This window comes from Protomyctophum parallelum (genome assembly GCF_964188405.1).
Source record: "Protomyctophum parallelum genome assembly, chromosome: 7".
In the NCBI taxonomy this organism is placed as follows: domain Eukaryota; kingdom Metazoa; phylum Chordata; class Actinopteri; order Myctophiformes; family Myctophidae; genus Protomyctophum; species Protomyctophum parallelum.
In genome coordinates, this window is record NC_139705.1 from 53,197,597 (window position 1) to 53,210,686 (window position 13,090).

General features: G+C 43.1%; 1 protein-coding gene across 1 annotated transcript in view; it reads left to right on the plus strand.

Moving 5' to 3' along the window:
• Window positions 1–8,634, plus strand: part of nsfl1c (NSFL1 (p97) cofactor (p47)) — a 35,478-nt gene extending 26,844 nt beyond the window's left edge. Inside the window, exon 9 of the mRNA XM_083768633.1 lies at window positions 5,931–8,634. Within this exon, the coding sequence (XP_083624759.1) occupies window positions 5,931–6,093 (163 nt within the window). The 3' untranslated portion in view covers window positions 6,094–8,634. The remainder of the gene's footprint in view (window positions 1–5,930) is intronic.
• The last annotated feature ends 4,456 nt before the right edge of the window (window positions 8,635–13,090 follow it).

Sequence of the window (13,090 nt, forward strand, 5' to 3'; positions counted from 1 at the left end):
TCGGTAGGCTCCATTTTATGAGTTCTGCTCCTCGGCATTGGTAGGCCTCCATTTTATGAGTTCTTCTCCTCTGCATCGGTAGGCTCCATTTTATGAGTTCTGCTCCTCAGCATCGGTAGGCTCCATTTTATGAGTTCTGCTCCTCAGCATCGGTAGGCTCCATTTTATGAGTTCTGCTCCTCGGCATCTGTAGGCCCCATTTTATGAGTTCTGCTCCTCAGCATCGGTAGGCTCCATTTTATGAGTTCTGCTCCTCAGCATCGGTAGGCTCCATTTTATGAGTTCTGCTCCTCGGCATCTGTAGGCCCCATTTTATGAGTTCTGCTCCTCAGCATCGGTAGGCTCCATTTTATGAGTTCTGCTCCTCAGCATCGGTAGGTTCCATTTTATGTGTTCTGCTCCTCGGCATCGGTAGGCTCCATTTTATGAGTTCTGCTCCTCAGCATCGGTAGGCCCCATTTTATGAGTTCTGCTCCTCGGCATCGGTAGGCTCCATTTTATGAGTTCTGCTCCTCGGCATCGGTAGGCCCCATTTTATGAGTTCTGCTCCTCAGCATCGGTAGGCTCCATTTTATGAGTTCTGCTCCTCAGCATCGGTAGGCTCCATTTTATGAGTTCTGCTCCTCGGCATCGGTAGGCCCCATTTTATGAGTTCTGCTCCTCAGCATCGGTAGGCCCGTTTTATGAGTTCTGCTCCTCGGCATCGGTAGGCTCCATTTTATGAGTTCTGCTCCTCAGCATCGGTAGGCTCCATTTTATGAGTTCTGCTCCTCAGCATCGGTAGGCTCCATTTTATGAGTTCTGCTCCTCGGAATCGGTAGGCCCCATTTTATGAGTTCTGCTCCTCAGCATCGGTAGGCTCCATTTTATGAGTTCTGCTCCTCAGCATCGGTAGGCTCCATTTTATGAGTTCTGCTCCTCAGCATCGGTAGGCCCCATTTTATGAGTTCTGCTCCTCGGCATCGGTAGGCCCCATTTTATGAGTTCTGCGTGTGTGTGTGTGTGTGTGTGTGTGTGTGTGAGCCGTTTCGACCGAAAATCAACCGATAATTCCCAGTAGGTTACGCCGATCGTATCCCCCCCCCCATTCTTTTTTTTGAGAATAATAAGAGGGCTAATAAAAGTTACAGGTATGGTGTGTGCGATATTAATTGTGAGATTACCATAATGACGGTAATCATTAAAGGACCACTTTTCAACCCATCTTCATATAATAGGAATAGGTCCTCACTTAATAATCATGATAAAATGACACGTTCTTTTCTACTCGGTCTGTGTCACATAGGAGGGCTGTGGGCAGTTCAGAAACCCACCCAACAGTGACATCATCGATGGGGAATACAAGCTAATAGAAACTGCAGGCTTTCTAGTCCTGAAAAGTTGCAATGTGAAAAGGGAAGCCATCATTCTCACGATAATAAACCCTGTTAGGGTCCATTTGGTTCCATTTGTACACTCTCAGAGTTACAGACCCATAAGGGTCCATTTGGTTCCATTTGTACACTCAGAGTTACAGACCCATAAGGGAATCACTGCTCTATGTAATCTGATCTTTATAGTCTGATAAACTATTCTCACGTAAATAAATCTTGTTTAAAAAACAATCTGCGATGATGTCACTGGTGGTCGTGGACGGGTTTCTGAACTGCCCTGTGTGTGTGTGTGTGTGTGTGTGTGTGTGTGTGTGTGTGTGTGTCCAGCTGATGGTCGTTAATGTCAAAGCAATGCTGTTTATGCACTGTCAAATAGGTCTAGGCCTACATCTATTCTAAGGTGGCATATACCTGTATAGACATATTATCCTGCTCATTACTGTGCGGAAATATACATAAATCTTCATGTTTGAGCACAAAAAGCATTTTGAGAACCCACACATTTCCGCGCTTCGCACGCACACTGTGCGGCCCCCCACACACATTCATTCTACAGTTGTGGCCCCCGGGCTAATCTAATTGAATACCCCTGCGTTAACTGATCTTATCGGTCTAGTCAGGTCTACTGAGCCCACTGAAAATGACAAGCCTCCTCATACCTTCCCCTAAACGTAACCGCAAGCATGTCGCAGCGCGGCCCTAATATTAACGCATGTTCGCCAACCTTAACCCATTCTGACCGGGCACCCATTTTGGTGACAGCATCATGTTATGCTTTAGCTATTTAAAAATAGCAGATCTACAAGCTCATATCGCGCCACCGAGTGGCGCGATACGAGCTTGTAGGTCTGCTATTTTTGAAAAATCGAAGAGCGACTGACATTTTTAGAATCTGATCTCAGGTCAGAATGGGTTCATCAGACCATACTCGTCGAAAACAATCGTACTTGTGATCACTGCGGTCTTGTCTATTGATAACAGGTGGGTGTGTTTACGTCTCCACGTGTGTCTGTCCGAGCACGGAAAGCTGCAACACGGTAACCCCCCCCCTCCTGGGGGGTCTGGATGTTCCACACCGTGACTGTCGTTCGGGGGACCCGTTTCCTATATTCGGTTTCGGCCAAGAATTTCCCCATTCGGTTGCAATCCCTATTTCCTGGAACGCAACTCTTGTGCGCGTGCATGCGTGGCACGCAATGAAGTTAAACGTTATCCTGTTTTGTCCCACATGGCCTAGTCTCGCTTAGCCAGACAACTATAGAGGGTATGACATCATCGTACCTGGAAGTTATGCGGGAACACCCACTGAGTGGCAATAAACTACTTTCTGGCCTTGACAGCCCATTCATCCAAACAGAAAAGTCCTGTCTGATTGCATTAAACAATGTTAAACTCACCAACATTAAAGTCCTGTCTGATTGCATTAAACAATGTTAAACTCACCAACATTAAAGTCCTGTCTGATTACATTAAACAATGTTAAACTCACCAACATTAAAGTCCTGTGATTGCATTAAACAATGTTAAACTCACCAACATTAAAGTCCTGTCTGATTACATTAAACAATGTTAAACTCACCAACATTAAAGTCCTGTCTGATTACATTAAACAATGTTAAACTCACCAACATTAAAGTCCTGTCTGATTGCATTAAACAATGTTAAACTCACCAACATTAAAGTCCTGTCTGATTACATTAAACAATGTTAAACTCACCAACATTAAAGTCCTGTCTGATTGCATTAAACAATGTTAAACTCACCAACATTAAAGTCCTGTCTGATTACATTAAACAATGTTAAACTCACCAACATTAAAGTCCTGTCTGATTGCATTAAACAATGTTAAACTCACCAACATTAAAGTCCTGTCTGATTGCATTAAAACAATGTTAAACTCACCAACATTAAAGTCCTGTCTGATTGCATTAAACAATGTTAAACTCACCAACATTAAAGTCCTGTCTGATTGCATTAAACAATGTTAAACTCACCAACATTAAAGTCCTGTCTGATTACATTAAACAATGTTAAACTCACCAACATTAAAGTCCTGTCTGATTGCATTAAACAATGTTAAACTCACCAACATTAAAGTCCTGTCTGATTGCATTAAACAATGTTAAACTCACCAACATTAAAGTCCTGTCTGATTACATTAAACAATGTTAAACTCACCAACATTAAAGTCCTGTCTGATTGCATTAAACAATGTTAAACTCACCAACATTAAAGTCCTGTCTGATTGCATTAAAACAATGTTAAACTCACCAACATTAAAGTCCTGTCTGATTGCATTAAACAATGTTAAACTCACCAACATTAAAGTCCTGTCTGATTGCATTAAACAATGTTAAACTCACCAACATTAAAGTCCTGTCTGATTACATTAAACAATGTTAAACTCACCAACATTAAAGTCCTGTCTGATTGCATTAAACAATGTTAAACTCACCAACATTAAAGTCCTGTCTGATTGCATTAAACAATGTTAAACTCACCAACATTAAAGTCCTGTCTGATTGCATTAAACAATGTTAAACTCACCAACATTAAAGTCCTGTCTGATTGCATTAAACAATGTTAAATTCACCAACATTAAAGTCCTGTGATTGCATTAAACAATGTTAAACTCACCAACATTAAAGTCCTGTCTGATTGCATTAAACAATGTTAAACTCACCAACATTAAAGTCCTGTCTGATTGCATTAAAACAATGTTAAACTCACCAACATTAAAGTCCTGTCTGATTGCATTAAACAATGTTAAACTCACCAACATTAAAGTCCTGTCTGATTGCATTAAAACAATGTTAAACTCACCAACATTAAAGTCCTGTCTGATTGCATTAAACAATGTTAAACTCACCAACATTAAAGTCCTGTCTGATTGCATTAAAACAATGTTAAACTCACCAACATTAAAGTCCTGTCTGATTGCATTAAACAATGTTAAACTCACCAACATTAAAGTCCTGTCTGATTGCATTAAACAATGTTAAACTCACCAACATTAAAGTCCTGTCTGATTGCATTAAACAATGTTAAACTCACCAACATTAAAGTCCTGTCTGATTGCATTAAACAATGTTAAACTCACCAACATTAAAGTCCTGTCTGATTGCATTAAAACAATGTTAAACTCACCAACATTGCAGCTGTTACAAAAAGCTTGAATTATCCTCTTTCTATCTGCAAAGTTTTTGTTTCATAAAAATCCACCATAGAAACGTTATGAGCTACTTTCTGTCAAGAAATGCCCTGCATTTGATAATGTTTTCTAGGTGTCAGAGTTTGGAAGTGCTTGTTTTCAATAACACCACATTTTGCTGCCTCCTGCATCATGTGACATTTAGAAACAGGTGGTACGGCAGGACGAGCGCTTCCAAACTCGAGGGGGATGAGGGGGGGCGTGTCCTGATGGGAAAATCCTGTATTCCACAATCTCTGAATGCTATATAGAGTCTGGAACTATAGCCCCCACGAGCTTAGTAAGGACGCTGCCATTTGCGTTAATATATTTTAAAATATCTTTAGAGCTTTTTTTTTTCTTCTGCTAAGCAACAAGCTATATATGCTTAGATGATTAGAATAAATGTGCACGACTGTAAAGACGAAACGGAAGCGGGGAGGAGGCTCCACTTCCGCTTTATCGCATACTCGTGACAGCTCTTCCAGACTGTCGACGGAAGCATTTATATTTTACTCATGATCAGAGCATCCGTTGCTCCAGACTGTATGACGGAAGCATTTATATTGTACTCATGATCAGAGCTTCCGTTGCTCCAGACTGTATGACGGAAGCATTTATATTGTACTCATGATCAGAGCTTCCGTTGCTCCAGACTGTATGACGGAAGCATTTATATTTTACTCATGATCAGAGCTTCCGTTGCTCCAGACTGTACGACGGAAGCATTTATATTTTACTCATGATCAGAGCTTCCGTTGCTCCAGACTGTACGACGGAAGCATTTATATTTTACTCATGATCAGAGCTTCCGTTGCTCCAGACTGTATGACGGAAGCATTTATATTTTACTCATGATCAGAGCTTCCGTTGCTCCAGACTGTACGACGGAAGCATTTATATTTTACTCATGATCAGAGCTTCCGTTGCTCCAGACTGTACGACGGAAGCATTTATATTGTACTCATGATCAGAGCTTCCGTTGCTCCAGACTGTATGACGGAAGCATTTATATTTTACTCATGATCAGAGCTTCCGTTGCTCCAGACTGTACGACGGAAGCATTTATATTTTACTCATGATCAGAGCTTCCGTTGCTCCAGACTGTACGACGGAAGCATTTATATTGTACTCATGATTAGAGCTTCCGTTGCTCCAGACTGTACGACGGAAGCATTTATATTTTACTCATGATCGGAGCTTCCGTTGCTCCAGACTGTACTACGGAAGCATTTATATTTTACTCATGATCAGAGCTTCCGTTGCTCCAGACTGTACGACGGAAGCATTTGTAAATTGCGAGAGGCACCAGTCTGGTAACACCAGACTACTCCATGGCCTGCTCTTGGCTCCGTTTCTCCCTCCAGGGTGTCGGACGTACGCCAGTTCGTGGTGGCGGCGCGGCCTCTGATGGGCGCCAGAGAGTTCGTCCTCATGACCACGTTCCCCAACAAGGAGCTGGCGGACGAGAGCCTCACGCTGCAGGACGCCAACCTCCTCAACGCCGTCATTGTCCAGCGACTAAAGTAGACGCAAGAGGAGGAACATCCTGCTCTCAACTCCCTCTCCCTCCTCCCCCCAACCCCCACCTCTCACGCTGAGAGGGTACAAATGGAACCAAATGGACCTGTGACGTAAAGGGTCCATTCGGTTCCATTTGTACACGCTTGGTCGGACCTCTTTTAAACCGGTTGGTTCCCGATGGGAACCGGTTCAGTTCTTTGTGGTTCGTTTAATTATGAACTGAGTGTGCAAAACCATACCTATTTTAGATCGTTATAACCATGAAACTTCCCCAGTGGATTACTTACACGAAGACAAATTTAAACATGCAAATTAAATTAGGCATTATATAGGAACATTTGCACAAAAAAAACATATGAAAAAGCTACTTTGGAAGTGTTATCATATATTAATTTACGTGTATTGATCCTATAAACGATTTAACATGGTACTATAGTGTTGCCCACTCAATTCAAAATTAACGTTCCAATTTTTGGAGCTCTGGCTCATGGACTAGGAACCACAGAGAACTGAACCAGTTCCCAACCGGTGGAAAAAGCGTCTCTGAGACGAGTGTACAGATGTGTGGTTGAACAACAGCAGCGGATGAGAGGAGAGGAGAGGACCCCCTTACCTTTCCTCCTGAGAGGAGAGGACCCCCTTACCTTTCCTCCTGAGAGGAAGGAAAACCCATGGACTTAACATTTTGGACTTCTAATTTCTTCTTTTGTTTTTCTATAGCAATGCATATAACATTCTTCTAGACACCTCCTACCTACCTACCCTACCCTACCCTACTCTTCAGCAATCTGTGTCAGGTAAAACAAGGCCCACAGCGGGCAGGGGGGAGTCAGTGATATGACGTACAAACAGCAGAGGCTGTAGACGTGTTTAAAAAAAAAGAAAGTTGGAAACGTTTTGCCGTTTAAAACAGTTTGCGGGTTAAAATGATAAATGTTGGTTCCGACGTTAGGCCGTTTAAAACAGTTTGGGGGTTGAAATGATGCAAATGTTGCTTCCGATGTTATGCCGTTTAAAACAGTTTGGGGGGGGGAGGGCGAATTGATGAAAATGTGAGAACTCAGCTGCTGCACCTCCCCCCCCCACCCCCCCCCCAATGTGTACCAGTAGCCTTATGTCTACATTTATGCTCTGTAGCATGACGGTGTCGCTTGACAAAAAGAACACATTTGTGTTTGATGGGGCAGAAATCGGCCGTCTCAAACACACATGTTTGGTCAAACCATGATGTGACTCCCATTGGAATTGCATCGTGGCGGCCATATTAATGACACAAGCACAGAACATTAGTTTGATGCATTTGTTTTTTTTGGGTTTTTTTTGCGTGCAACACTGTCGTACGACGCAGTATTAAATTGGACTTCATGCTCCTTTAGCCACCTCTGGAAACACGACTCACTGTGTCCAAACCAAGACGGAATTATTTTTTTAAGCGGACTTCCACCCCCTCCCCCCCCCCCCCCCCCCCCCCCCCCCCCCCCCCCCACCAACCCCGCCTTCCTTTGTTTTTCTTTTACAGACGTGTTAAGAAGGTTGGATTTTGATATTGTGCAACATGGAACAAAAAAAACACTGCTTTAGGTTTAAAACCAATGGTTTGGAACAAAAAAAAGATGAAGACTTGTATTGTAAAAAAAACACTGGGTTGTAGCTAGTCGTGGCAGTTTGAATTCCTACTATAACACACACTGACCTCTGCTGTGCATCCTGGGACACTGGGTTGTAGCTATAGTAGTGGTGGTCAGTGTGTGTGTTATATTCCTATAACACACACTGACCTCTGCTGTGCATCCTGGGACACTGGGTTCATGTAGCTAGTAGTGGTGGTCAGTGTGTGTGTTATGTTCCTATAACACACACTGACCTCTGCTATGCATCCTGGGACACTGGGTTGTAGCTAGTAGTGGTGGTCAGTGTGTGTGTTATATTACTATAACACACACTGACCTCTGCTGTGCATCCTGGGACACTGGGTTGTAGCTAGTAGTGGTGGTCAGTGTGTGTTATATTCCTATAACACACACTGACCTCTGCTGTGCATCCTGGGACACTGGGTTGTAGCTAGTAGTGGTGGTCAGTGTGTGTGTTATATTCCTATAACACACACTGACCTCTGCTGTGCATCCTGGGACACTGGGTTGTAGCTAGTAGTGGTGGTCAGTGTGTGTGTTATATTCCTATAACGCACACTGACCTCTGCTGTGCATCCTGGGACACTGGGTTGTAGCTAGTAGTGGTGGTCAGTGTGTGTGTGTTATATTCCTATAACACACACTGACCTCTGCTGTGCATCCTGGGACACTGGGTTGTAGCTAGTAGTGGTGGTCAGTGTGTGTGTGTTATATTCCTATAACACACACTGACCTCTGCTGTGCATCCTGGGACACTGGGTTGTAGCTAGTAGTGGTGGTCAGTGTGTGTTATATTCCTATAACGCACACTGACCTCTGCTGTGCATCCTGGGACAAGACAGGGAACGATGGAGAATTGTACGTTTGGTTTGGACCTCTGGAAAAATTAAATCAATTTTATGTTTGGTGTAAAGAATCTGTTGTCCCGTGTGTTTCTTCTTAGCTGTCAGCTGTCAGGGTCATTTGTTTCAATGGGCTGCTGTATACATTATTTATGTACCATACCTCTAATACAAAAATAGACTATTGGAAATGTCTTGGACCCAGTCATGTTTTCTGTTCATTTGTATTATTGAAATGTAATGTAGGGGCAACGGTGGCACAGTTGGTAGTGCTGTCGCCTCACAGCTAGAAGGTCCTGGGTTCGATTCCCGCTCGGGGCGCTGTGGGTGCTGGCGGCGTGTTTCCTCCTCAGTGCCCATACCCGAAGGCGGGGTTGGCGAAAGGGCCTTTCTGTGTGGAGTTTGCATGTTCTCCCCGTGTCCCCTAGGGTAGGTACCCTCACATGTTCTCCCCGTGTCCCCTAGGGTAGGTACCCTCACATGTTCTCCCCGTGTCCCCTAGGGTAGGTACCCTCACATGTTCTCCCCGTGTCCCCTAGGGTAGGTACCCTCACATGTTCTCCCCGTGTCCCCTAGGGTAGGTACCCTCACATGTTCTCCCCGTGTCCCCTAGGGTAGATACCCTCACATGTTCTCCCCGTGTCCCCTAGGGTAGGTACCCTCACATGTTCTCCCCGTGTCCCCTAGGGTAGATACCCTCACATGTTCTCCCCGTGTCCCCTAGGGTAGGTACCCTCACATGTTCTCCCCGTGTCCCCTAGGGTAGATACCCTCACATGTTCTCCCCGTGTCCCCTAGGGTAGGTACCCTCACATGTTCTCCCCGTGTCCCCTAGGGTAGGTACCCTCACAAAAACATGCAGTAATCCTGGTCTCTAAACTGCCTCCCCCTGGCCAGCCGGGACGCCTGATAGAGAGGAAAGGAACTGGTTGGAATAACGTGCTCCTTCCACGCGCTACGACGTCCAACCAGGGAAACTCCCCCCTGTCAGGTGTAAAGGAGCAACTTGGACACTCAAGCATGAGTTAAGTCCGTTGCTCTCCCTAGGTTGGCGGAGGGTGTGTAGAGCCCAGGATCACATCACAGGATGATTGACACAGGGGTGAAGAATGGGTTACAAAATCGTGGGACAAAAAATATAAATTATAAAAAAATAAATGTAATCTGTATGCTTGTAAGACATTCCATTTAGTTGCTAAGAGTGTTGAGTAATTAACATGATTAGCATAATCGTGTTCCAATTAACTGCTTTGCTGCATAACCCGCTTTCCACGCTATCTAATCCATGTTCTTCCACTGCGTAAAACGTTAAACCCGCTATTTGTTTTGTGTTTAATTCTCTGTTTTTTTAATAATTTGTCGCGGACCTGGTGACGAGGCCGTCGCGTTATGACGACGTAACCGGAAATCGACCCGTGCTCTGGGCCGCAAGGGCTTCTGGGAAAATGAGTTCAATGCAAGTGAACGGTAGTTTCAACTGGACTCCAGCAGCCCTCACACACAGCCTGTTCCGGATCGCGACGGAATCTTTTTTCGGTTCGTCAACAAGCCATGGAACTATTTTCAGGGGGATTTTCATGGATCAAAAGAGCAAATACTTTGGCGTTATTATGCCCTAAAGGTAATTAAACAATCTCGGCAGCCTCGAGTGCAGTGCTACACACATGTAGATCTGCTGTTTTTTTTTTTTTTTTTTCGTGAATGTTGCGCAAATCTTTGAATATTATATTCTTAACGTCTTTAACTCATCTTTGCTTTTTAACCCATTCTGACCGGGCACCCATTTTGGTGTCAGCATCATGTTATGCTTTAGCTATTTAAAAATAGCAGATCTACAAGCTCATATCGCGCCACCGAGTGGCGCGATACGAGCTTGTAGGTCTGCTATTTTTTGAAAACTCGAAGAACGACTGACATTTTTAGAATCTGATCTCAGGTCAGAATGGGTTGATCAGACCAGTGTGTGTCCAGTGGAAACCTTCGTATGAATCTGATCTCAGGTCAGAATGGGTTAGGGGGGGTCCCTGCTGGAACTACATATTTTCAGATGGGGGTCCGCAGCCAAACACAGATAATTCTGGGGGTCCTAGGACATGAAAATGGCTGAGCACCACTGATATGGAAACATGGGGTTTTCAGAAAACATTTAGGATTCAGAAGACTTTATTTTTTTTAGAATCGTGCTCAGTCCTAAATGGGATAAGATGCTCATTCTGCCTCACCCAGGTCTTGAACTTGACTTTGTCAAGTTCAAGACTACCCAGAGACTAGGCACATGGGGGAAAATCAGAGGTGTCTTTGAACTAAGAAGACGTTATGCAACCAACATGGTTGCACCAAGATGCAAGCAGCATTAAGCAATTTCCAACTACTGGATGGTGACAGAAAAACCGCAACACATTTTGTAAAATGCACCAGAAGCATAACGACTACACTTTGGGAAATGACAGACGACAGACACGACTTCATAATTCCTGCTAGCTTGAAGCATTTGAACTCGCCCACATTTTGCAATGTACGGTAGCACATATACAGTAACTGATCTGCTATGAATTTGGTGTTAGCATCATGTTATGCTTTACCTATTGAAAAATAGCAGATCTACAAGCTCATATCGCGCCACCGAGTGTCGCGATACGAGCTTGTAGGTCTGCTATTTTTGATTAATCGAAGAACGACTGACATTTTTAGAATCTGATCTCAGGTCAGAATGGGTTAATCAGACCAGTGTGTGTCCAGTGGAAACCTCGTATGAATCTGATCTCAGGTCAGAATGGGCTAAACGAGCCCTGCGTGTTCTACTAGGAAACCAACCCACAACAGAAACAGTCAGTCAGGCATTCTGAATTCAAAACTGTGCATAATATCTGTCCTCTGACCTTTACTCACCCCGACTACACCAAACCTGTTTTTGCAATATCTTTTTGAAAATAGCAGAGCTACAATTTCACAACATGTAGCGATATATGATTCGTTGTGAGCTTGTAGATGTGCCATTAACCCATTCTGACCTGAGATCAGATACATACGAGGTTTCCGCCGGACACACGCTGGTCTGATGAACCCATTCTGACCTGAGATCAGATTCTAAAAAAATGTCAGTCGCTCTTCGATTAATCAAAAATAGCAGACCTACAAGCTCGTATCGCGCCACTCGGTGGCGCGATATGAGCTTGTAGATCTGCTATTTTCAATAGATAAAGCATAACATGATGCCGACACCAAAATGGGTGCCCGGTCAGAATGGGTTAAAGTCTTATGTTTAAGAATAATTATTTTAAAAAATTGCATGCATCAGGTAAACGTGGCTACTGTATAGGTTAAAATACTGTAAATCCTGTCCGATAAAACGTCTACAGGTGATTTAATAAAACCCACACGTACCTCACGTCTCGAAGAGTATGCTACACCAGGGGTAGGCAACCTTTGGCACTGGTGCCAACCTTGGCACAAAGGAGGGTGATCACTGGCACACTGGCATAAAAAAAAAAACAATTACCGGTAAATAAACAATTAAAAAAATGTAGTCAAATAATCTACAATCTACATTAATTAAAACTCTAATTAAAAGACTGGGGGAGGGAGATAGGAGGCCTATGCTCTGAGTCTAATGATCATTAACAATGTGAAAGAATATTTAACAAGGGAAAAGGTTATATTCGTGGACATTAAAGTGACACACTGACTATCCAGAAACTAAAAACATGGCACTTTGTTTCAAAAAGGTTGCAGACCCCTGTGCTACACTACACTTTCATGAGTAGGTATTTATTATTTTATGTCCATTCTGCATTCATCAAACTGTGTTAACCGTTTGCAGGGGAAAAAGCACAGGAAAGTAGGCCTATACAGTCTGATACGAGGATTTATTATAACCCAAGAAAGCACTATGGCTTGTTTCCATTCGGGTCCTTCATATTCAATTCATCTGAACTTTTTGTGGCATACAAATATGCACATTATGCAGTACTACTGTACATCAACCGGTTAATTAGAAATCAGAATAGATAATACTTTTATGTACAGTGGGTTTTTTTTAAACTGGGACCAGTTTAGAATTTAAGTGCTATAGAGCGGTTTTGAAGGAGAGTAGAGATCAGTGTTGTTTTTGGCATCAAATTTCTATTTTAGTTTTAGTCTTTGTCTTTTGAATAGTTTTCATTTAGTTTTAGTCACATTTTAGTCACCCGGAATGTTTTATTGTTAGTCTAGTTTTAGTCAGACTAAAACTAGACTAAAATGTATTTTGGCGGGCCTTGATGCCGTCGTAAGGACTGTTTTTACACTTGCTGAAAATAGCCGATCTACAAGCTTGTAGATCGGCTATTTTCAGCATGCAACCAAGTGTGAAATGACTTATACTGGATATCTTGTCCACTAGTCCCATCCTAACATTTTAGTCTAGTTTTTATTTGTTGACGAAATTGTCAGTATATTTAGTCTTAGTTTTAGTCACCATAGATAGTTTTCATTTAGTTTCCATTTAGTTTTCGTCAGTGGAAAAAGGTAGTCGACGAACATTTTTCGTCT